The following is a 24,789-nucleotide window of genomic DNA, read 5'->3' on the forward strand; positions in this document are numbered from 1 at the left end:
TAATTATAAAACACCTGCTGTGTTGTCCTGCCGCTAAGGGCTTTGGAAACGTGATCCATTAAAGGAAATCTTGCTGGCAAATAGACTTGTAGGCAGAGCATCTAGCTGGGGAGATCTTGACGTGCAACCAATTCCATGGCTAGAACTTGCAGGCAGCGTGTGTCGCTGCCTGGAAATGACCTTCTGGATGTACCGATACGGCAGGTTTGGGTCTGATTCTTTTTTTCTTTATTTGCTATTTCTGGGATGCTCAGTTTTTTCTGCCTCTTGCCTGTTATTTATCATCTCGGTACGTGTTCTCTCTGGGTTGGGCAGGCGAGGACAGAAGTACGCTCGGGGAATGCTGTGAACGTCTCGTTGCAGCATCTGCCGTCCTCCAGACCTGCTCTGGCACCGGGGCCAGGACAGTTACTCATTGAATGTTCTGGGGTCGGGCCAAACTCTGCTTTCCAAAGGAGCCTTTTGATTCCGTTGCCAAGATGGGACTATCTGTCAAAGCAGATGTGCATAAACAAGAAACTTTTAACTTTCATCATGGAAAAACATGAGTACAAACAGGCTAAAGAGCTGATTGTTTGGAGGTGCTCGAGTGCCGCCTTTCACTATCTGCAGAAACCTTCTGGGTTTGCAGCTGAATAAGAGCCTGCCTTGTCAAATTAAACTTCGGTTTCATTTGTTTACTACTCATCTCCGAAAGGGAAGTGCAGACAAAAGCCGAGGCGCCGGGATTGTTCCAGCAGTTTGGTCTGCAGTTCTGGTGGGGGAGGAGAGAGAAAGGAGAAGAGTTGTCCTTTAAAAAGTCTTTCAAAGTCCACTGCTGCCGATTAAGTACCCTTTAAAGAGCGCGCTTGTTATTAACAACATCTTATTTCTGGGCTTTGCTAATAGCGAATATTTATACATGCTAAATGACATGTATAAATAAATGAAAGATGAATTGGAGGAAAGTTTTGTTTGATGGTTGTGTCACTCCTGGTTGCAGAGCCTTCAGAGCAAGGAGGGGTCTCCAGCAAAAAATGGTCTTCGTTTTGAGCTAATTTGAACCCCAGACTATGTTTAAAGCTTGCAAGGATGAGAGATGGAGAAGATACGGTGTGACCAGGCCTATAAATGGATGCACAAAAGTTTACAGAGCCAAAGCTGGGAATTGTGTGCTGCCGGGGAGCTGCTTTCAGTGCACTTGAGAGAGGACAGCACAGTCCTCGTCACCCGCGGGAGTCCTGGGAGCGTGCTAATGCCTGGCCTGAGGTCCAGGCTACAACTGTGACGACAGGCTGCTGCTGTGCAGTATTTTTCCAAGATCTTTGGCAAGAGCCTGTTACCTGCTGTTACGGTCTGATGGTTTTGTGCCACCATCTGGTCAGAAGTTTGTTGTTTTTTTTTTTTTTCCTTAATTTGCTCATTATGATCTCCTTCACCTGAGAAGCAGCAGATCCGCCTGACAGCTCGTGCTTGAAGCAGGTAGAATAAATACTGTCTTTACTGGACATGACCCGTTTCCTCCCATTGAGAAGGTTGATTTAAAAGCCAGCTGGGCTTGTGCAGAAACAGCGCACGGAGGCAGGACTCCTCCTGTGCTGCTGACTCCCGTGTGTCTTTCCAAGACTCCCTGAGATTCCAGAGGTCCTGCCTAGATTGCACTCGGGTAGGTCATTTTTAGCAGGGCCTGTTGAGAGGGGGAATGGTTTGAAACTAAAAGAGGGAAGATTCAGACTAGATTTAAGGAAGAAGTTTTTTACAATGAGGGTGGTGAGAGCCTGGCCCAGGTTGCCCAGAGAAGCTGTGGCTGCTGCATCCCTGGAGGGGTTCAAGGCCAGGTTGGAGGGGGCTTGGAGCAACCTGGTGTGGTGGGAGGTGTCCCTGCCCAGGGCAGGGGGTGGCACTGGGTGGGCTTTGAAGGTCCCTTCCAACCCAAACTATGAGTCTGCAAGGAACCTGTTTGCCCTTGAAGCACCTCTAATGCTTTCACTTTGGGGAAGAAATGGTTGGACTTGATGATCTTGAAGGTCCCTTCCAACCAAGACGGTTCTGTGATTCTATGAAAATGGAGGTGGTGCTTAGCCTGCTCTCTAGACAATGGCAGTTCCAGGAGCCCGTGAGCAGTACGGGAGCCCTCCTTGGGGGGTTGTTTTGTTTGGACCTGTCCTCCCCTGGCTCGGCAGCAGGTAGGGATCGCTTTCTTTCTGGCTTGGGTTTGACCCCACCACACTTGCCTGTAGGAGCACATGGCTCCTGGGACTGGGCTGCATCAGCCTGCCAGGGTCTGGCCAGGAGATGGTGCTGAAAGGCAGCTGACCATGTGGGCAGGCTGCTTTGAAGCCCAATTTGGCCCCGTTAGCACTGGGATGGTACCGGTGGCTCTCCAAGGACGAGGAATGCCTGTCACCCTTGGTGTTGAGGTGGACCAACACGTGTGAGTCTGCAGCGTGACTTGTTTGGATCCTGCATCAAGATCGTGTTCCTGTCCATGGATGGTGGCTTTCCAGAGCAGCTTGCTGGAGCCTCTGCCAATGTTACAAACAAGCTCTAATCAGAGGCTTTTTGGGATTTAAATGAGCACATCCTGAGGTTAAACTGAGTTTATACAGTGTTGCCTGAGGGCTCTTTAGTCCTAAATACGCCCAGCGTCCTGAGGTTAGAAATGGGAGAACTGAGAATTCTGAGAAGGTGGAAGGGATTCGGGCTTTTTTCTTTTTTTAATTAGCCATGTCCTAATAGGGCCAGCAACTAAATAGTGAATGACGATGCAAATTCCAACAGCAACAGTAAGTCTGAGTTGGGATGAACAGGAATAACGGTCTCAGCTCTTTTTCCCCCTTCCAGGCTGTCTGCAGACCTCGCGCAGGGAATCAATTGGTCAGTGCTACAAAGCTGTCAGCAGCCCTAAATACTAGAAAATAAGGGGGATTTGGGGGGGTTTGAGGGGAAAAATAAAAAGAAGTGAGGGGAGTGACCTGCTTTGGCAGGGGGTTGGACTAGATGATCTCCAGAGGTCCCTTCCAACCCCATATCAGTCTGTGAGTATTACATTTTAGATCACACTCCACAAGCGAAGGTGTCGCCTCTGCCAATTCCTTGCTTAAACCATGACATAAAGAGGCCTTGTTGCTTTATTGCCGGGATAAATAGCGTTGCTTTGTGGAGCTCTACATGATGCTGTTTTTCATTAGGCCTCTGTTGCACGAGGAAAGAGCAAGGGAAGCGGAGCTGAGGAAGAGGAACACCCTTACGAGCTGTTGCTTACGGCAGAAACGAAAAAGCCGGTTGCGGTGGATAGGAAAACAAAAGGTAAGTGACCATCCAAAACGCAGAGCTGTTTGCTTAGATGCGTTTAAGGGAAATTAGGGAGGGCAGAGAGTAACTGGAACAATTAAACTCTTTGCTGGGTGGGGCTGCTGGGGTCTGGACTGCAATTGTTTTGTTTCCTTGGTAGTCTTCACTTTTTATAAAGGAGAGATCTAAACGTTCCTGTACAAACTGTACACGGAGGAAGGGCAGCTCTGCTATTTTGACAGCTAAGAGATTGGGAGGACCTACTCTGTTAACTTAAAAAAAACAAGCGAATCTTGTGCACAGTCAAGTAACTGCAGGGGGGTGGGAGGCTCTGCTGTGTTGTTACGAGAGAGAGGAACCAAAGTGAGCGTTTCAATGAGCCGTATTCTCCATCCAGCTGAATTCAAAGACCTGCTGGCATCGCACGGTTGTATCAGCAGACGATTTGCCCTGCTATCCTGGCCTTAAAATCAACATCCCGCTGTGTGTTAAAGCTAATTCGAGGTGTAAACTAACAAAGGAGGAAAACAAACATGTGTAGGGCAAGCCCCTTTCTAGAGCTGACTGAAAATCCACCACGTAGCCAGGTTAAGTACCGAGCTCAGCCCTCTTCTCCCAGAGGGACTTCTGTGCTTTACAAAGGCTCTGGGAACACCTTGTCTCTTGTGCTCGGCTATCGCTGGGCTTTTTGGCTTCCCTTCAACAACAACAACAACAACAGATTTGTTTAGAGGGAAAACGTCTCTTGCTTTATTCGAAAGTCCTGAGCAGGAATTTGTGGGAGGATTTAGTTGGGAACTCTAAACCTGGAAACCATCTCGCTTTGGGGATGACCAGAGGATAACGCGGACTCGATGTGATGCCTCATTGACTGCCCTGTAAGACCTGGGGTTGGGTTTTTTTCCCCTTCCTGCAGCGTGATAACTTTTATTCCTTGAGTCCTGCCGCCCTCCTGGCTTGTATAGGGTGGCACAAGAGGTCACTGGTTTCCCACCAGGATTTGCCAAAGCCACTTGCTGCCGGAGGCAAAGTTAGGATGCTTTTCATGTTGGTGCTTTGCAGTCTCGGCCAGGGATAGCCCTTGGGTGACAGCCATTGAACCAGGAGCTTTCAGGCCGTCTTTTCAGTGCGCAGCTATTGCTGGTTATTCAAGTGCGAGCTATTTCTGATGGCTCTGCGCCTTCCTCTGGCCTACCCTGCCTAGGCTTGATTAATAGGAGTTGAAGGTGTGTCGTAATTACATGTCAGATTAAAGCTAAGTCTCAAAGTACTGCATCTGCTTGTTCTTGATGCAAATCTCTTCCCCTGAACACCTGAAGATGTCAGTACCACAGGCATTCCAAGCCCCGCTTCATGGAGAGGTTGCAGGAAGCATCTTCAGCCTATTCAGGATCCAGAGCAGAGTCCTGCCTTTTAACGTACAGCTAGAAAGGTAATAGCTGTGATTTCAGGGTTTGCAATCTATGACTGTGTTTGTAACAAACCTAGAGCCCTTTCCACTGTTGTAGTGGGAGAAACCCAGGGGTGCAGTTGAGTTTTCTCATCTTCCAGGATTTGTCCGTTCTTTTTAATGTAATTAGCACTATGTCTAATGCAGTGGAGCCTTCGACCTGGTGGAAGAGAAGAGCTGCTCCCTGGGGGAAGGGGCTCAGCCAATGTATTTCTCATTTCTTGCATTTCTTAAGCTTACCAGGGCCATTGCTCTTCGTGGTGGACCTGGAGAAAGGGATGCGATTGTTTGTCCCCCTTCTCCAGGTGGTACCAGCTGTTTTCCCAAACATCTCAGAGTGCTCCCTGTGGCATGGCTACACGTGTGACGGTGTCCCCAGCTCCTCCCGTGCTGCAGGAGCAGCTCAGCTTTGACAGGGTCCCATGTCATCTTTCACCAGTTGCTCGTCCTCTCAGGGACTTGGGTCTTCCCAACCCCAGCAGGAAATGAGGTGGTGCTCATCCTTGCCTTCTGTCCCAGCGTTACAGGTTGTGTCTTTCTGCACGTGAGCTTCATGGCTGCTCTGGAAGGGTGGATCAGCTTTGAAATCCGCTTTATTGCACTGGGAACAAAAGGAAACGTTTCCGGCTTTCGCAGTCCTCGGGGTCAGATGCCAGAGGAAGCAGACACAGCAAGCATGAAATGCGAGTTTTATCCTGGTGGGGGTGGAGGAGAAGATGCATTTAGGCAGTAGCAGAACCGTTTTGGCAAAAAGTTGAACGAGGGCTGAGTGATGGACCGAAGCCTCAGTTGGGGTGTTGGAGAATTTTCCCACCTCTGGATCAGAAGGGTCCTGGAGCATCAAAGGCAGCAGCTCAATCCCAGGACAAGGAGCGGCCTGAAGCCTGGCTTGGAATTGCTTCTTGGCCCTTGATCTGAGAGCCTGGGCTTCTAGATGTTATTTGATGAGTTCTGGAGGAGCCGTTGGTCAGGAGAGGAGGACTGTGATCCTCGCAGGGTATCAAGAAGGGCTTTTCAGGGCAGCTGAAAGGCTGAATTTCAGGCCCGCTGTTTTTAATGGTGCCTTTCATCTGTGATAGCTGCCTTTGTTCCTCTTGCTGCAAGTTGTCTGGTATCCAGTGAGTAGATGAATGTGGTATTATCCGCCTGGCTTTGGTTGCCTTTTGTGTAGGTTACAGCAGTTTGCTGTCACATGCTGGAGCACTAGGAAAAGTTGGCCTAATGTTTTGGGCAGAGGATCAGAAGTGGTTGGAGCCAAATGCTTTCCCATCCCCTTTGGTAAGGAAACTACGTGCAATCGCATGCATGAAGTCAGGGCGTTCAGACCTTCTAACGGGACTTGTAAATAGGGCAAAAGTGGCAAACTGACCGGGAGGAGACTGCACAACTCCCACTGCCTTCACAGAGATCTGATGGAGGATGGATACGGAAAATACTTCCGAGTTTTGACGTTTGTCTTCCTTCTCAGCAGAGTCATCCTCAGTAACCAGCTGCAGGTAGGACTGACTTGGTTCCTTCTGAGGGTTTTTAAAAGCTGCTGTTTGTCCAGGTTCTGCTGTGCTGCTTCCGTAGGAAGTCCAGCTTGAAGTCCCTACTTTTGCCTCTTCTCCTGCTGGAGTTGTTCTTTATGGTTGTACTGGCTCAACCAGGTGTAGGGCTGTGCTGTAAGCCAGGTATCTGACCCAACGATAAAAGACAAGACGTACTGCTGAGAGATTTAAAGAAAATACCTTGTCACAAAGCTGGAATATGGCTGCAGCAGCAGTGGGGTGGGCATCACTGTAGGCAATCTATGGGGACACATGGGTATTGCAAAAAAAGGTTGGAATGGACAGAAACCTCTTGGTTTGCTGTGAGATGAGTGACAGTGTAGAACCACCGCCTGTGTGGCTCCATGGTTTTATCAGGGCTGGAGAACAGACCCTTTTCCCGTGTCTCAGGTCCAAGCCTGCATTTCTGCTGTCATGATGTATTTAGAAGCTTCTGTGCAGTCACATTAGTGATCTCTCTAAGCAACCAGGGTGGTGTTTTATTGCCCTTTCTTAAAAGGGGACTGGGGGAGGGAGTACAAATGAGCACAGGTCAGGTTCAGGTAACTTTTGGGGGATAAACTGTGCCCAAAATGACAATAAGACTAATAGAGGAGTATACTGTACACTTTTGGGTTTCACGTGCGGTATCTTGCTGTGCAAATGAGCCTTCAGTTTAGTTTTATTGCAGTTGAAGGTTATTTTTGCACTGCTAAAGTAGCACCCTAAGGACCATCTTCCCCCTCTTCTCTGGCCTTCTGTGCCCCAGGAGATAGATTTACATGCTCCTCGCTTGACAAATGCTGGCATGGTGTGGCATGGGGAGCCTTTTCTGTGTGAAAGCTGGAGACTAGCGTGTGCCCTCGCTAGTTTGAAGGTAGAGGAGCTTGAGCAAAAAGCAGCTGCAATAACAACTTCGTTCCCCTAATCCAGGGGCATGAAACAAATCCTGCTGATGATATCTAGGGAAAGAAATTTGATGGAGGCAGGGCGGCTGCAGCTCAGTGCTCGGAGTTTAGGGAAGTGCTCAGTGTCTGGGATCATCGGGCTGCTGGCAGGGAAGCTCATAATTGAATCCTGCCTGGGAAGCAGACAGCCTGGACCCAGAAAGGGGTTCCTGTTCCCACTGGGTGTTGGAAGTTCCTCCTGTGGGTGCAGCAGGGGTTGGCTGAAGAAGTGGGGACCGGTCAGATGTCTGTGCTGTCTGTAAAGTGAGCTCAGGCAGTTGGGCAGAAGTCTCTGTGTTAAGGACGTCTTCCTTTCCAAGTTAAAAGGTGTAACTGGAGGAGGACGCTTTCAGATCCCTTGAAGTGCAGCAGATGGATAGAACTGGGGTCTCTCTGCTTTTCTAGCACCTAAAGATTATTTTCCCCTTCTCCAAATTCACTGCACCCTTGAAAAATGAGTGCTGTTCATCTTTTTGCCATGAGAAAAACTATCAGCAAATCACCTGAATCATGTCAGTAACTTATCCCAAAAAGGTGCACCTTCCTGAGGTGGCCAGTAGTTGTTCTGGCCTCTCTGCTGGCCATCCTGGAGTACTTTTAGGTTGAAACCCCAAAAGGGTTCCTTGAAACCCCAGGATCCCCTGGGGAGCCCTCTGTGTTCCTGATAAGGAGCTAGATTGCTCTTCCCTGCCAATGTCGGTTCTTCTGTCGGCAGCTTCCAGCTCAGGCCTCTTACACGCTCTGAAATGTCTTCTTCAAGATGTTCCTCGCATCTTCTGGGCAAGTGCTGTTGTCCTTGCTTCACCCCTTCCTTCCCTGGCAGCTGCCTTGTATTTTGAAGTCCTCCTTCGTCGGCTGGAGGCTGAATGGGTGGCTGTGATTTCTGCTCAACAGGAGCCCTTTTGTGAGTCTCTGGAGCTGGATTTGGAGCACTTTGTTCTGGCTGCACCCAAGTGTTCCAGCACGTGGCATAAACTTTCAGCAGCCGCCTCTCTGCCTTCAGCAGAAATGTCAGTAAAGGTTAAGCTGGGGCATGGAAAGAATTATTTCCAAGGCAGGAGAGAGGTTAAGAAGAAAAGCTGTTGATTTTGCTAAAGTTTTTCCCTCCCCATCAGGTTACTGTGACTGTCCCATCAACGCTGTGTCCCTCTCACCAGGTCGGTAGCTTTTTTTTATTAATAGCAGTCTGTCCTGCGAACGCAGCGTGTCTGATCTCTTCCAAGGTTTCTCTCCAGCCTTACAGCTTCATAACTTTATGCAAAGTAACTGAACGTAGTCTGGTCTTGAGATCTTCTGCTGGGGTTGGCACTGCCCAACCAGCCTTAGGAGTGATGCTGGAGACACCACCTTGCCCGCAGGGGACGTGCCTCCCCCTTGGCAACTTCAGCTGCAGAACTCGTGGTTTGATGTGCCCGGGCGAGATCATCAACAACTACTTCATTGTCCTGGAATCTTTAACTCGTAGGATCCAGAATGAAATAAGCCCTCGCATCACTTGATCCCGGCGAGGAGCGAGCTCTGCCGACGCTGCCCTGGCAGTTCCCCTCCGCTCGGGCTTTGGCTCTTCCTGACTCAGCTGCCAACTGAGCAAATGGCTTTTCTAGCATTTCTGTGGAGTAAACAAATGCCTGTGAGAGGGACTAGCTGTGCTCATCAAACGCAGGGCACACGAGACCCTGGGATCTGAAGCGGCTGGCGGAGATAAGTGACTAATTCAGTCCTTTCCTGCCTCGTTTCTGGTGTGAGGACAGACCACAAAACCAGATGGGTGTCAGGGTTTGAAAATGATCCGGTCAAGCCTAGTGCTGGAAAGGATGCTGGGGGGAAAGGAGTTGATCTCACTGGTGTTGTTAATAGGCTGCTTTTAGTTAAAGATAAGTAAAATTCATTAGTGTATTTTGCCTCGCTGAAATGAGGATTCCTTTGCCTTGGCTGCCGAGAGCCACTGTTCTGCAAAGCGAGCAATTTCCTCCTCGCATCCAAACATCCTCCTTGCATTTCAGAGCCACGTTATGGGGGTGCTTTGCTTTATTGTCCCTTTGCAGCGTCGGTTTTTGGGGCCTCAGACTGAAGAATGTTTCTTTAGCCGTAAATGGAGGCGGTTAAAATTTGTGAGCAGTTACGGGCAGGTATGGGAATCCCTCAGTAAACCCAAGTTACACTCCTTGCCTTCACAGAGTTCTGCTTTTACGGTTCAAACGCACGTGTGTAACGTGACCGAGGTGAGCACACGTATGTCTGCACACGCTTGGCGATTGGCATCAGTCAATTATTCATGATTTATCCGGGGCCCTGGTACCTGATATTAAAGATGGGGGTGCAGGAGTGGCCGAGTGGCAGTGTCACGTTTCGGGGACGGCCGGTACCCCTCGCAGCCTTTGTCCATCAGCCCCTTCTGCGTTCAGCGGTTTGCTTGCAAGAGAGAGACTTTTGGATCGAGTTTTTTACTGCATGAACTGTTTATTTCTCTCCCCTGAGGAAGGAGGAGAGGTTAAACTCGGAAACCGCTAGGGAGGAAAGCAGTGCGTGGTGGTTTTATTTTTTTTTGTTTTGTGTTTTTTTTTTTTTCTTTTTTTTTTTTAAGGGAAGGGATTTTGGAACTCGCAGGTTTGATTACAGTCCAGCAGTTTTCCCACCCTGCAGCTCGTGCCAAGAGCAGGGAGCGCTGCTCTAAATAACACTTTGGCCTTTATGGAAATGTATCAGATGTTCCAGGAGCCTCCGTCTCCGCTTCTCCTACCTCACTTGCTCTCTCCGCAGGATATAGTTAGCACTTCTCTTAGCCTTATATAGCAAGGCCTGATAGTTAGTGTTAACAGGAATAAAACAACAAGGAGAGCTGCCAGATTGCATAAATCAGGCCAGTGTTTGGAATTTCATAAATGCCATGACTTTGGGTACAAGTTGAGCACGCGGAACAATACTGAACTGTTCTCTCTTTATCTCTCCCTCCCTCGCTGAGGGAGGGCAGGGGGAGAGCTGGAATTTTGCTGCTTCTTCCATGTTTTTAATTCTTTCCCTCACCCCCCCCCCCTTCCTTGTTTTCATCCCATCGAAGACCACAGGAGGAGCAGTGGCAGCCGCAGCCAGGACTCTGCCGACGGCCAGGACATCCAGGTTCCAGAGCAGTTTTCAGGGTTGCTTCACGGTTCTTCCCCGATCTGTGAGATAAGCGAGGACCCTTTCAGGCTGGTTTCCTCCGCGGAGAAAGGAGGGACGGAAGCTCCCAGCCACCCACCTGCTATGCAGCTGGAGGATGCTGACTTACCTGCCCCTGGACCAGTACGGACCAGCTCTCCGGACCAAAACCAGAAAGTTATCTACGCGACCGTCCAGCACACGCACGTCACCCGGGCGGATCCTGAGGCTGTAGTCACGCCCCACGTGCTCCAGCACCCCGGCGGTGCCGAGGAAGAGGGGGACAGAGCTGTGGGCAGAGCCCACCCGGGGAACAAGCCCAAAGCCGAGCTCAAACTCAGCCGCAGCTTGTCCAAATCGGACTCGGATCTCCTGACCTGCTCTCCCACGGAGGACGATGCCATGGGGAGCCGGAGCGAATCGCTCTCCAACTGCAGCACCGGGAAAAAGAGGCTGGAGAAGTCCCCGTCCTTCGCTTCGGAGTGGGACGAGGTAAGGCTGACCTTGCTTAAGAGCTGCTGTGCCAGGGATGAATCTGTGCAGCGTGAGCTCCTCTCTAACGCCCTGTTCTTCCGAGGGGGTCCGGGAGGGGGGGTTCACTACTTTTACTAACTCTCACATCACAATAACAGACAAATGCTCACTTGTAAGCTTTTAAGGTGTTAAATGCCAAAAGAGAGAGTTAAATGGAGTGGGGGAGAAGCAGAACTGCAAGAAGTGAGGGGCTTTTCAAAGTTTTTTTTTTAAGTTGCTCAAATACAGGGCTTGATTTCTTTTAGGCAAGCCAGATCAGTTTTTACATCTCCAAAATAAGGGAGAGTTTGCTAAGTGCTCCTCTCAGATCTTTATGTTGACCTCCTCTTTCCAAATCCTTCCCCCGAGGACTCTCCCAGCATCCAGAGATGTTTTGTTTCTGAGTCCTTGCTGCTGGGGGCGGGGGGATAAGCAGCATCCTGGGTTCATGGGGATGGAAGGAAGAGAGTAATTAGGCTGTGTTTTGTGTATTTAATAGCTCCCGCTTTCCTCTTCACATATTTATTTCAGAGGCTTGTTAGAAGTCACTTTATTATAGTACAGGAGGCCCATGGATAGTTAAATATTTCATGCTCAGAAAGTTGGCCCTAGTGAACCACTCGGGCGAGATTAAGTGTCCCTCTGAAATTCAGCACGGCAGCATTACTGAAACATTCTTTGGAGATGATTCTCCGCTGGTAGAGCAGCGGCGCTGCTCAAGAGATAAGCTGGGATGAACCACTCTTTGTACACTGAAAGGAAATTAAAGCCCTGGCGTGGTGCTGGGGGTGTGGAGCCGTGTGTCCCGGGCTGGTGAACTCCTGGGACGGCCGTGCCCCCGCTCGCCTCGTCCTCCCTGCGCTGACTGATGCTCAGCTGCCTCTCCCGTCCTGACTCGGGTAGAAAACCATCTTTTTGTGGGAAAGGGAGACGTTCAAAGGTGCTAAAAGCAAAGTGGGAATCCCCCCTTGCTGCGAGCCCGTCCTTCGGTTCATACTCTCGCTCCCTGCAGTGTTTTTAGCCAAATATATCTACTTTCAGCGTTGCCAAATATATCTGTTTTCCTCTGTAGCTGTTTTGGTTGTAGAAATTTTGCTGTTAATTACCTGGGTCAGTTGTACCACGGCTTTTAGTGAAAGATCCTGCAGCAGAAGGTTTATTTGAAAGGATTGGCTCGTTTTCACTGTGCTCTTTTCATGCCTAACCGAGCTGTTTACAGCGAACACTGAAAGGGAAGAAGCCTTTGACTTTCTGGTGCTGCTCAGCTTGACTCGTAGCAGAGGTCAAGGCGTTAGTGTGCCTGGGCTTCCTCTGCTCCCAGGAATGAACCCGCAGATCTGCTTCCCTGCTTGTAAACAAACAGCATCATTTCCACCCAGTGTCAGCCTAACAAGCCACAGGAGGAAAAATCTGCTTTTCCTTCCCGTTAGGAGGAAATTGGAGAAAGAATGTGAAAAATTCCCATCTGTCTCCAGTGGGGCAGGTCTAACTTAAAAAAACGTATTGTACTATCAAATCCTGATGGTTTTATTTGTCTTCCTGGTTTCTGGCGTAATTTAAACATTTTGTGGAATTGCTTTTATCTGGTAGCAGCATCCTGTGGCTGGAGCACTGGTTTGCCGTGGGGTCTCATGGCTGTCACGGACCAGCTTGAAGGATTCCGGACAAAGGTGTCTCCTCTCTGCCTCAGTTTCCCCACGTGTGAGATGGCGATAGTCTCTTTTTGCAGGATGTTTTTGTTCCCATGGAAAAACACTGTGTAAAGTTTAAATATTCTCATAAGAAGAGGGACAAACCAGCAGCTGGTGATTCACTGCCTGTAGCTTGATTTGCTCTTTAATTTCCAAAGCCTGTATGTATAGAGGGCACGTGGGGTCTCATTCTGGCTCCGGTGCAACGCTTGCACTCTTTGATGCCGTCGGCAGGAGGGGCACGGCTCATGGGGCAGAGCAATTTTCTCTAGAATCAGCATAAAACGGGGCTGCTGACGGTAGTTTATATGGTCAGGCCAGTTCTTGCTATAAAGTATCCTAAAGCAGACTCCTGTTACTGGTAAGAAATGGTAAAGATGCACCTGTGGGGAACATTTTGGGGTCTTTTGCAGTGATTTGTATGTGCAGAAAGGGGCTGATCTAGCTGGTCATAATGGCAACAATGAGATTTAAACATAAATGTAGTGCTGCTGTTGGAGGTTTAATTGGTTCCCTGAATGGGATAATGCAGCTGCTCTGAATCAGATGCGACTTGCAGCCTCTGAATTTACCCGGCTGATACAAAACCGTGTTGAGCCACCCCTGTTAGCAATGATTTGGCTCTTCCTCTGTGTTGAGGGGAAACAATGGCAGATTTAGATGCATTATTCTGTTAATTTTAATAGTCTTTATGCAGGCAACTGAGGAGGAAAGCGGTCCATGTGCAGCTCTGTGCATCGTGCAGCTGTAGCAGATGAGCTGAGGACTTTGCCCACTGGCCTTGCCAGCAGTAGGTGCGTCTGTTCAGGGACCTGGGGAGGGACCTGTTTGTGTCCGTGGACAGATGGAATCCATGGCAGAGGCTGAGCGAGCATCGCTCTGGGCTGTGGGTGACTGTTCTCACTAGTCCAGCTGAGCAGCGACAGCAGGAAAATCATAGAATCACAGAATGGTTAGAGTTGGAAGGGACCTTAAAGATCATGGAGTTCCAACGCCCCTGCCCTGGGCAGGGACACCTCCCACCACACCAGGTTGCTCCAAGCCCCCTCCAACCTGGCCTTGAACCCCTCCAGGGATGGGGCAGCCACAGCTTCTCTGGGCAACCTGGGCCAGGCTCTCACCACCCTCACAGCAAAGAAGTTCTTCCCCACATCTCATCTCCATCTCCCCTCTTTCAGTGTCAAACCCTTCCCCCTCCTCCTGTGGCTCCCCTCCCTGATCCAAGAGTGGAGTGATAAAATCTGCCGTTAGAAGTGAAGGGTCACGTCCCTTCCCCAGCTGAGTGCTGCCGATGCCCTTTGTTGGAAGTGGAAGGTGGTGCCGGCTTTGCCAAAAGGGTGGGATGGGGAAGGAATGATTCACTTGGCAAAGCTCCTCCCCAGTCCCAGTTGCAGCTCCCCGGCTCCAAGGACCTGGCCCAAATCACAGACGCCGACAGCTCTGCTCGGTGCTGCTAAAGGATGCTCAGCGTGACTCCCGGCTGCTTCCCGACCCACCGGCTCCTTCGGGATGTGGTGTCCCCCTCTGCTGCTGTTGGGTAGAAACTCCCTGCAAACAAACCAGAGAAATTATTAAAGCAAACAGCAGCACATCGCCCAGGGAGAGGGGGGTGAGGACCGAAAATGCTCCATCCTCCGCTTGAGTGGGAAACAAGCTGGGGAGAGGAAGTGGGCGAGGGGGGCAGGGCTCCCAGTCAGCATAAATATTTGAATCCTTCCAAACTTGGCTGAGGGGGAAAGTGATAAATTTGTTTTTTGTAATCGGCTCATAAATATTTAGCAGCTGTGAGATGAGCGTGTGGCAGTCGCAGCTCACTATGAATTTTGTATAGGGAAATAAACTGTGTTTGTGCTCCTGAAGGAGGAGGGGGGCTCTCGGCTGCCAGCCCCCTTTCCAGGGCGGATTAACTGGCATCTGCTCTGCCTTCCTCCTCCAAAGAGCCGCTCCGGCCCGCCTCATCTGCCCAGGTTCATGGCTGAGCCCTGCCAGAGGTGGCAAACCTTGTGTCATAGAAAATGGTACTGGAGTCCCTGGGAGCTCAGCAAACCCTCCTCCTGCAGGATGCCATCCAGGAGGGGCTGAGCTGATTTCTCCCTTGGTGATAAGTTTTTCCAGGTCTCTTTGGGTGAAAGCCAGCATGTGCGTGTTTAATACAAGGGCGTGTAGCAATAGGATGAGGGGTAATGGCTTCAAACTGGAAGAAGGGAGATTTAGGTTAGATATTAGGAAGAACTTCTTTGCTGTGAGGGTGGTGAGAGCCTGGCCCAGGTTGCCCAGAGAAGCTGTGGCTGCCCCATCCCTGGAGGGGTTCAAGGGCAGGTTGGAGGGGGCTTGGAGCAACCTGGTGTGGTGGGAGGTGTCCCTGCCCAGGGCAGGGGGTGGCACTGGGTGGTCCCTCAAGGTCCCTTCCAACCCAAACCATTCCATGATTCTGTAATACGAGCAGTGAGCAAACAAAGCAACACTGAGCAACAAAGGTATGTACCAACTCTGCTTTATTCCCAGCCCGTGCTATCTGCTCACTCTCAGCCAGGTTTAGGTATTAAATGGTTCCTTCTCCCCGTGCCCCAGCTCCTGGTGCGCTTTTTTCCAGGTCCTTTTTTCCATGTGATCGATCAGGGTGTCTGTGCTGAAGAAGAGCCCAACCAAGACGAAGTAAAACTTTATCACGATCCTTCACTGAGCTGCCACAGCTCTGCTGGGGAAGCAGCTTCCTGACAGTGAGAGTAATTAGCGGGGATGTAATCTCCGGAGGGAAGCAGCAGAGGAACGATGGCTGGGCTGGAGGATGTTGTAAAATAGTCCTCTAAAAATTGCGCTGGCTTCAGGAGAAGTCGGGCTGTGACAGACGCTCGGTGTCCCTTGGATGCTGTCAGGCTGATAAAAACCATGCTAGGGGTATCTGGAAGCCACATCCTTGCCGCTGCCGGGACCGAGCGGGGTGACGAACTGAAAACTCCTACATGCAAATAGCAGAGAAATGGGCTCCGCTTGTGGAGGAGGAGGAAGAGGAAGAGGGGAGGCCTTTGGCAAAACACAGAGATTTTGGGCAGCGTCTTGGTCTCAAGAATTTATGTTTAGTGTCTTTATAATCGGTTTCCGATGCGCTGCTGCTCCTGCAGTTATCTCGGTGGTTCGTTTCTGCTTCATACGTGTGTAGCCAGGACCCCCCATCCAGGGGAGGGTATTTTTTGAGGATTGTGTGGGTTTTTGTGGTTGTTCTTGGTACGTGTAGGGTCCAGGAGGTGCATCTGTGCAGCCTGGTGTCACCAGCCTGTATCTGCATCCATGTCTGGAGCTGAGCACGGCGCTGTTGGAGTTCACGGCTCTTCTGGGTCGTAGATGTCGGTAAGAAAAATGGTCAGTTAAGTGTTTCAGGGGTGAAGGAGGAGGCAGGGTACTGCGAATTAGCCTCAGACCTGGCTCCTGACATCCCTTAATCCTCCCCTTCCAGCTGTCTGCTATGGAATAAGTGGCTCCGATGCTGAATTCCTAAGGAGCGCTGGGCTCAGAGGTTCCAGCATCAATTTCACAAAATGAGGGAGTTGCTTTGTCTTCTGTCTTTCGCTCTTTTAGGAAGAGATCTAAACCCATTTCAGAAGAAATTTATGGAACTGAATAAAACATGCATTTTACTTTAGCTTTTTCTTAGAAAAAGGGAGATGCACAGTCCACGACTTCGATGCATTTTTTTTTTTTCTCCGAGTGAATTAATTGAAGAATTAATTAATATTCTGTAGCTAATTATGGCACTGGACAGCCATCGTCTCCTACGAATAACTGCAGCCGTGCTCCACGTCTTGCTGTTGCCACAGAAGGAATTCTTTCCCATTTGCAGTAACTGGATGTGGTGTTTTGCCTGTTTCCGACCCATTTTTGGGGGTCTTCATGTCACGTAAGGGTGGGTGCCAGGAGCAAAGGACACATCTTGTGCCTCCCGTCACAGGTTTTGAAGAGCTGGGGAGCAAGTTGTTAGAGGTGGGGGCTGCTGTGGGGTGGGCTTTAAATACTTGAGCTCCATTAACCTTGTCAGGACCGCTTGGGTGCTTAAGCACCTCGTGGAATTAGTGCCTTAATTACCTTACAGTTGAGGATTAAGAACATTTGCATCGCAATGTGAAACTTTCAGGAAAGCTCTTGATGCAAAACCTGCCGCTGCCTTAAAACGACACCCAGAAGTTGAAATTCAGAGCTGCCGGGAGCTGGTGTTGAAAGAAAAATGCAAATATTCCCCTTGTTATTCCGGGGGAGAGCTGCTATTTTTGTGCCTGGTGAAATTGCATCTTGTAAAAGCTCAGTGGTTTTTGTTCTGACAAGCTCACGCAGCTTTACCTGCCAGGGGAAAGGGCTCCCGTATGGCCCACGCTGCGGATCAAAATCCTGGGGTTTTAAGTGAGAAATGCAGTTGAGAAAAATATATTCAGCCTCTCGGTACCGATGTTACCCTCAGTGGGTGCGCTCCAGCCCAGGCATCTGCATTTCCCTGGTCCAAGGACATCCCTGCCCCGTGGGTCACAGGGCTCCCTCCAGCCTGTACCTCCCAAAATGTTTAATTTATGTTCTTTTTGGTCAGGTGTTTAAATCTTCACGCTTGGCTTGCCCTGGGTTTGGCTGTCGGAGCCTGTCTGGGAAGCAAGGTCCCCCTCATCTCTGAGCTCTCCTTCCAGTTTTCCCTTTGCCTGTTGGAAACGTTTTCTAATTTTTATTTTAGGGGGGAAGAAAAGCAGTAATGTGGTCAGTATTTTTGTTCTGATTTCCGCTATTCGAAGCAAGCGTGTCCGTCAGGATCTTAATCAACTTAATTATTGGGCTGATTATTCCATTATCTCCAGATCCCAACATTTCCTCTTGTTTTTCCTGTGTTAAGGTCAGGAATTCTTACATCACCCCTCGTGTCGATGCTCTTTTCCCTTTGCCCCCAATGCCGAGAGATTTCCTTCCTCCTAATTAACTTTCTGAAGTGAAAGCTTTTTGTGTTTCCTCTGTACAGGTTTGCTTTGTACCTATTACAAATGGCCACCCTGTTAAAATTATAAATTAATACTGAGCTAAACCCATCCAAGCCAAATTAAGACAATTCACCAGTTTTGTGGGTAAAATTGGTTGGTGTCCTGGTCTGAAAGGCAAACGTAAGTACCGGGGGGGCTCTCCCTAAAGCAAGTTTGCAAAATACAGTGAGTGGTGGCATTTTTTTATCACCCCGTGTGTGGCAGAAGCCTTTAGTCCAGGGATTCGAGAGGATTTGGGAAAATACAGATCTAAATGCATGATGACTTTTTTCTTCTCTTATTTATAGGTCAGCAATTCCAGGCTGAACCTGGCTCTAAATTAGCCTCTGTGTGTGTGCATCCAGTGCGCTAGAATAATCCAACAGTTCCAGGCTGCTGTGTTTCTGTTAACTTTTCAAGTGTATTAACTCAATATTTCTGAATCTGAAGCTTTTGATTTTTCTATGTAAATTATCGGTGCTCTGACGGGTATTTTTAGTTACGATCTTACGATCGTTAGCGGTTTCAGGACTCTCTTTTCAGGAATGTCCAACCTCAGTGTCCTTATTAAATTCAACCTTTCATTATGTTCTCTTCCGCTTTGCATTTTCCAGCACGGCAGAAGCCTTTTATTTATTTTTTTTTTTTTTTCCTTAAAGCCTTTTAGCTTTATCTGAAGCCTCCAAAGAGGCATCACCGTGCTGCGTTGCACCCTGCCAGCTGGAGACAACCTTTGCACCCGCAGCAGAACATCATTTTTGGCCTCGTGTGTTAGGATGTGAGGGTAGGAAAATGCGGCTGTGAAGGCAGGGAACCGATTGGATATTTTTAAGAGGTTTTTACCTTTTTTTATTGTGAGTTCAAAATAACCGGCGTTCGGCCATTTCACTCTTGTGAGCAAAGACATCGTTGCGTTTGACCCTCTTTCGTGTCATGTTAATGTTGAATTTTACTGGGTGTTTGTTGAAAAAAAAAAAAAAAATTGGTATTTGGAGGGCTCTGAAACTGCACATCCACCACGCGCTGGGTGGGAAATACAGGTTTATACCGTAAGTTCCTTTCCTTTTGGTATGTGTTCAGATTTGTAATTTGGGGATTTGTACAAAAAAAAACCCAGGCTGGGGAGCGGTGTGAAGCAACAGTCCCTGATCCCCATCCAAACGAGTTTCTCGGAGACCGTATTTAGCCAGAAAATGCGTGTGGCTTTATCACTAACGAACAGTCGCAGAACGTCTCGAAATAAATAACGAATTTAGCGAGTCCTCGCGTGGTGTGTGCAAAGCAGGAGCTGCCGGAGGAGGATATAGGATGGGAACTCTGAAGTTCAAGTGGCGGAGTGTGCCTCAAACAACTGGCTTGCTTTTGTAGTTTAGGTTTGGATTAATAAATGGAACATTATATTTCCCAGGCCTTTCTATTTGTTATGCTGAGTTCATAACACAGGCTGGGATCTTTTGTATACGCAGGATACATTGAGTGATGAAATATGAGGCTTCTGCTCTATGGGATGGGGATGTGGAGAACATGAGCCGAAGCACCGTAAACTAAACCAGGAGTGGTTTATGTCCTGCCACCAATCTAGAAATGACATCCATGGCCCAGATCCACGTTTCCTGGGAGCCAGCAGGTATTGTCCCAGACCTTTCTCCTGCTCTTCGTATTTGCAGCTCCGTGCCTTTCCTAGTGGAAATCCTGGTGGATGCTGCAATCCAGCCATCCCTCTGCTCCAAGGACGGATCCCGGCTGGGTCTGAGCAGCCTGGCTCCTATGTCAGGGATGCAGGACAATGGCTAGAGAGCAGCCCTGAGGAGAAGGACTTGGGGGTGTTGGTGGGTGAGAAGCTCCACACGCCACAGCAATGTGCGCTGGCAGCCCAGAAAGCCCCCCGCACCCTGGGCTGCATCCCCAGCAGCGTGGCCAGCAGGGCAAGGGGGGGGATTCTGCCCCTCTTCTCCGCTCTGGGGAGACCCCCCCCCCAGTGCTGCCTCCAGCTCTGGGGCCAACATCAGAAGGACATGGAGCTGTTGGAGCGGGGCCAGAGGAGGCCCCGGAGATGCTGGGAGGGCTGGAGCCCCTCTGCTGTGAGGACAGGCTGAGAGAGTTGGGGGGGTCAGCCTGGAGAAGAGAAGGCTCCAGGGAGACCTTGGAGCCCCTTCCAGTCCCTAAAGGGGCTCCAGGAAAGCTGGGGAGGGACTCTGGATGAGGGAGGGGAGCCATAGGAGGAGGGGGAAGGGTTTGACACTGAAAGAGGGGAGATTGAGCTGAGATGTGGGGAAGAACTTCTTTGCTGTGAGGGTGGTGAGAGCCTGGCCCAGGTTGCCCAGAGAAGCTGTGGCTGCCCCATCCCTGGAGGGGTTCAAGGCCAGGTTGGAGGGGGCTTGGAGCAACCTGGTGTGGTGGGAGGTGTCCCTGCCCAGGGCAGAGGGTGGCACTGGGTGGGCTTTAAGGTCCCTTCCAACCCAAACCATTCTATGATTCTGTGATGCAGTATCAGTTAGTAATACTAGGATCTATTAACCAAAGCCTTTTCTGGGGAACATGCCTTGGATCGCTTGTGTCTTGCCTCAGCAGGAGGAACAGGGAAGCAGGCAGGACCTAATTGCTCATTAAAGCAGCACTTGCAATATTGTCTCCCAGATGAACATCTGCACACAGCATCTCCTTGCCTTGCCCGCTGCCTGCGAGCGCCCTAATCACGGCGTATTCTGAGCCTGCGTCGTGTTGGCTCTTAGAAAAGCTGCCTTTCTTTCGGCTTCGGCCCCTCTATTGTTATCTGTGCTATTGTCGCCTCAAACCTCAATTATTGTGGATCCCCAGAAACTTGGGAAGCTGCGGCGAGTTCATCGTGTGGCCCTGGGCGCTCGCCGTGCCTCGGGTTGCGGGGCTGGGAGAGCAGCAAGCGCTTAGAGATACCGCTAATAGAACGCCGAGCAGCAATAATAATAAATACCATCAAATGCAGTGGACTTCATCTCGGTCTGGCTGTTGGGAAAAGCCCTCGGAGGTGTCTCTTCACCATGCGTTTCCTAAACTTGAAATGAGAACCAGGAGGAGCTGGGCCAGTGCAATTACCGAGAAGCCTAGAAAATGTGGAGTTGTCAGCCAAGGGGCATTATTGCCATTTACAGGACTTGTGGTGTAAATTAGTTATTAATTTTCAGATGCTCAAAAAGGCTGGTTAAAGCTGTTTTTTTTTTTTTTCCATTCAGTCCCTCTCTCCTGCCCAGGGTGTTGGTGTTCAGCTCCGTTGTGCAATTGCTGCTTGAGTCATTCGCTTGGTGCTGACCCCGTCCCTCCCCTCCGGACCCTGCGCCGCATCTCTTGAGAGATGATTTCACAAGTCAGAAATTAAAAAAAAAAAAGAAAAGCCTAAGCCTTGATTAAATAGCTCTGCTCTCTTTTTCCTCCCAGCAACCCCAAAATAACTGATTGTTTTCTAGAAAATCCGTAAAAGAGTTGGAAATGGCTGGCAGCACCCCGTGTTCAGCCAGAGTCACCTCCAAATCGTCTGACACAAATTTTCAACTGGGATGTTGAGGGTTGAGAGTTGGGGTTTGTGTGCAGGGGGGGGGGGATCATCTTTTTCCAGCCAACCGTACCCTCGTGGATGATCTGACCTTTGCTGCGTCTGGGGTTCGTCGCCGCGGTGTTGGTGCCAAATGGAAGCGGCAGAGGGATGTTCTGCGCGTCCCCAGCATCCTCCATCGACCTAATGCACCCTTATTTCTCTCCCTTGCTTTTTTGGGCTGCCCCACAGGCTGTAATGAGGCTGCTCGCTTTGTCGTTGGGGGTGTTTGTTGTCCTCAGAGGGGTTTTTAAACTGTAGAAGCAGCTTGTCTGGGGTTTTTTTTAAACATAATTTTAAACCAAAAACTGCCCCATCCCTCAGTTGCAGAAGCTTAGAAATAATGAAGTCTTAACCTTTGACACTTACTTGGAATTGCAGAAATTTCAAGTACTGATAGCCTTTAAACCCAACTTTGTAAGTAGCTTTCAAGAATAAAATATGCTGCTGGAACTGCTATCTTGCCAGCCGAGCTCCAGCCCCAGGCGAGTTTGTACAATAGGTTATGAACCCCTTAATAATAAGGATTTATAATGGGAATCCTGAGATATTCTTAATTATGCTTATGCTGCAGGGTGTCATTATAAGGCACTAATACCGTACATATGGTAGATAGTCTGCCATTTGTTTCTGTGTGTTTTTATTTAATTATAGACTTTTATCTGAATAACTTTTATTGCTCGGTGCTGCTGTTTCCGTGTTGCTGTAGTTTATCTGCCTTGTCATCAGGCTTCTGGGCTGGTGGTTTTAAGCTGCCGGTTTGGGAAGGGGCCACAGAGGAGGCAGGAGGCACCAACCCCACGCTGGGATTGTCCTTGCCACGTGCAGAGCTCGGAAGGAGATGGGCGATGGCGTGTGGTACCAGAAACGGTGTGGTAAGGGAAGGGAGGAAGGGCCAGGGAGGAGAGGTTTTGAGGAGAAAACCCGTTTCGCTGTCCCCGAGTGCTCTTGGGGATGGCACAAGCTGACAGTCATGGAATCATTCAGGGTGGAAAAGACCCTTGGGATCATCGAGTCCAACCATCAACCCCACTCTACAAAGTTCTCCCCTACACCATATCCCCCAACACCACATCTAAGCGACTCTTAAACACATTCAGGGATGGTGACTCAACCACCTCCCTGGGCAGCCTCTTCCAGTGTCTGACCACTCTTTCTGCGAAGAATTTTTTCCTAATGTTCAGTCTAAACCTACCCTGTTGCAGCTTGAAGCCATTCCCTCTTGTTCTGTCGCTGATTACCTGTGAGAAGAGACCGGCACCAACCTCTCTACGATGTCCTTTCAAGTAGTTGTAGAGAGTCTCCGAGGTGGGGATGGTGCTGTCACCTTCGGGTGAGCTGCTGAACCACAGAAAGCACCCCGAGGCAAAAAATAAGTAAGTTGTTTTTCTGCTGGTTTGGTTCCCAGAGGCAACGTGCATGCGTGGTTACATGCGTGTGCGTGTACATGTGTGTGCGCGTGGGCACACCTTCAGCTGGAAGTCATCCCTGTGATAACACGTGGTCCCTGTTCAGGCTGCCCATCAGGGGCTGATGCTGCAGCGAGGAGCCCGTGCAGAGCAGTAGAAGAAAGCAATCTGTTACGTCTCGTTCTGTTCGTACCTGATTTAACAAGTCTGAAGCTGTTACCGTGATTTAAGGGGAAAACACTTCATTGGACTTGTCCTTCAGTGCGCCCGAGTTAACTCCAAAAGCTATTTTTTCCAGGATAAAAGCATCAAAAGGGGCTCTCCTTTATATATCAAGGCGTATCTGGATTTTAATGGTAATCTTTGGCTTCTCGAAAATAAATTCCCCGCAAAGGAGCGTGTGTTTGTGTGTGCGTGAGGGAGGTGTTGGAAAGCAAGCGCTGCGTGGAAGGGTTGGCCGACGTAGCCTGGTGTCTTGGGCACACCTCCAGCCTCCCAGTTAACGTAGGCAACCTCCCCTATGGCTTGGCCGCCTTCATTTCGAAGCGAGGAAGCACGTGTTTACTCTAAACAGAGCTGTGTTGTGGGGCTGAGAGCCCGGAGCTGGGTAGGGAACGCGGGGGGGCGTCGGGGATGCGGGGCTGCAGAGCAGCGATGCGGATCTGAAGCATCTGGATGCTCTGACCACGATGGAGGGAGGGGGGAAACCCTGCTTATAAACTGCCTGGGGTAGGAGAGCTGTATCTCCCAGCAATATCTGGTCGTCCAAATGCTGGCATCTACATGTGTGTGTATATATATTTTTTTTATTATTTTTTTTTTTCTTCTCCCAGGACAACCTTGCAATGTCCTTGGGAATCACTGATGCGGCATGCAGAGACTGAGCACAAACCTTCTGCATTTATTCCGATGGTAGATGTGAGGGCTTTTCAGCCGTAGGTGAGGTTTTACTAAGCCCTTCCAGAAAGCTCCAGCAGCATCAAGACCCCCCTGAACCCAGGGGCTGGGGGGGGGGGGAGTCACGTTAATGGGGTGCCGCTCGATTTTGTGCTTTCCGAATGAAGCTTCCTCTCCCTGCATGCAGATGAGCTGCTGCAGACAGCTCGTATCGCGTGAAGCTGTCTTTTATTTTGGTGATAAAAGACCCGGGGACTTGTTTAATCATCCTTTGTCTCTCTCAATGGATTTACTGGCTCCAGACTTTGGTGTTGGGGGGATTAATATGGACCCCACGGTTTCACGTCTGTCAGGGCAGGGGAGTGGAAACGAAGTGTGTCGGGGCTGCCTGCGGAGTGGAGCCTCTGCAGGTCCATGTGTGCCCTCCGAGAAGAAGGAGGAGGAAGGTCCCTGGAGGCTTCCATGCCCTCCTGGCACTACTGTCTCCACAGGAGATGTGGGACCTGTCCGTCTGTGGGTCTCCTGCTGGTCCTGCAGGGTGGTGTCAGAGGAACAGAGATATTCTGCATCCTGCTCGTGTCCAAAGCCGTGAGATGCTTCTGCCGCGAGTGCTGTGAGGTGGGGAATTACTTTGCAGGGCTCCGGGGTTGAAGTATCCTCTGTCTTGCCGGCAGAACAAACCTCAGCATCCAGCCTCTTCTCCGGGCTGCCTTGGCTTTTACTGGCCTTCTACAAACAAATACCTTTTTCTCCATTAATCAGAACCCAGTCACTCGGGAGAGTTTGTTTTAAGATAAAGCTCTGTTTTGGAGTAAATTGCCAGTTGCTATGTTTTCATGGCTGCCTGCCTGCCTGGAAGAGTTTACCACTTCCCCAGCCCTGGGATGACTCTCGGCCGCACCCAGCTCCTTTTTTCGGGGTATTTTTACTCTTTGGTAAAACGTAGGCAAACGTGAAAATAAATCAGTGTGCTTCAGTGCTGGTAACCGCTCCCCAGCTCCTTCCCATCGCAGCCCTTGCCTTGGGGTTTGCCGAAGGGCTCTCTCCCACCCTCGCAGCCTTTCCTTCTCCCCAAGTCTTTAACTTTGCAATAGTTTATCATCTTTCTTGGTGGGGTTTCAGCCCTTATTGGCTAAAATAACTTTATAGCATGGAGCCAGCTACTCCTCTAGACTAGGAATAACAGATACGATTGTATTCGTTTAGGAGGCAGAAGGATTTTGTGGCTTTATTTCTGTGGGTGTGAAAACAAGCAAAACAAAACCAAAAAGACAGAAAAAAAACCCACAACAAACCCCTTCCTCAAAACCTAAAAAAAAACCCCACCCCAAACGCACCCCACAACCTGTTCGGGTACGGATGCTGGGTGCTTCAGTGGAAAAAAACAGG

The 24,789-nt window shown here is 49.7% G+C and overlaps 1 protein-coding gene across 3 annotated transcripts in view; it reads left to right on the forward strand.

Annotated features, from left to right (window-relative positions):
* Positions 1-24,789, forward strand: part of ANKS1A (ankyrin repeat and sterile alpha motif domain containing 1A) — a 111,902-nt gene that overhangs the window by 44,725 nt on the left and 42,388 nt on the right. For 2 of the 3 annotated variants that reach the window (XM_074163346.1, XM_074163347.1), the window contains exons 11-12: positions 3,171-3,288; positions 10,258-10,829. In XM_074163346.1, coding sequence (XP_074019447.1) covers positions 3,171-3,288; positions 10,258-10,829 — 690 coding nt within the window. The remainder of the gene's footprint in view (positions 1-3,170; positions 3,289-10,257; positions 10,830-24,789) is intronic. The other variant, XM_074163348.1, reaches the window with a different exon arrangement.

Source organism: Numenius arquata, chromosome 24, assembly GCF_964106895.1.
Source record: "Numenius arquata chromosome 24, bNumArq3.hap1.1, whole genome shotgun sequence".
Taxonomy (NCBI): domain Eukaryota; kingdom Metazoa; phylum Chordata; class Aves; order Charadriiformes; family Scolopacidae; genus Numenius; species Numenius arquata.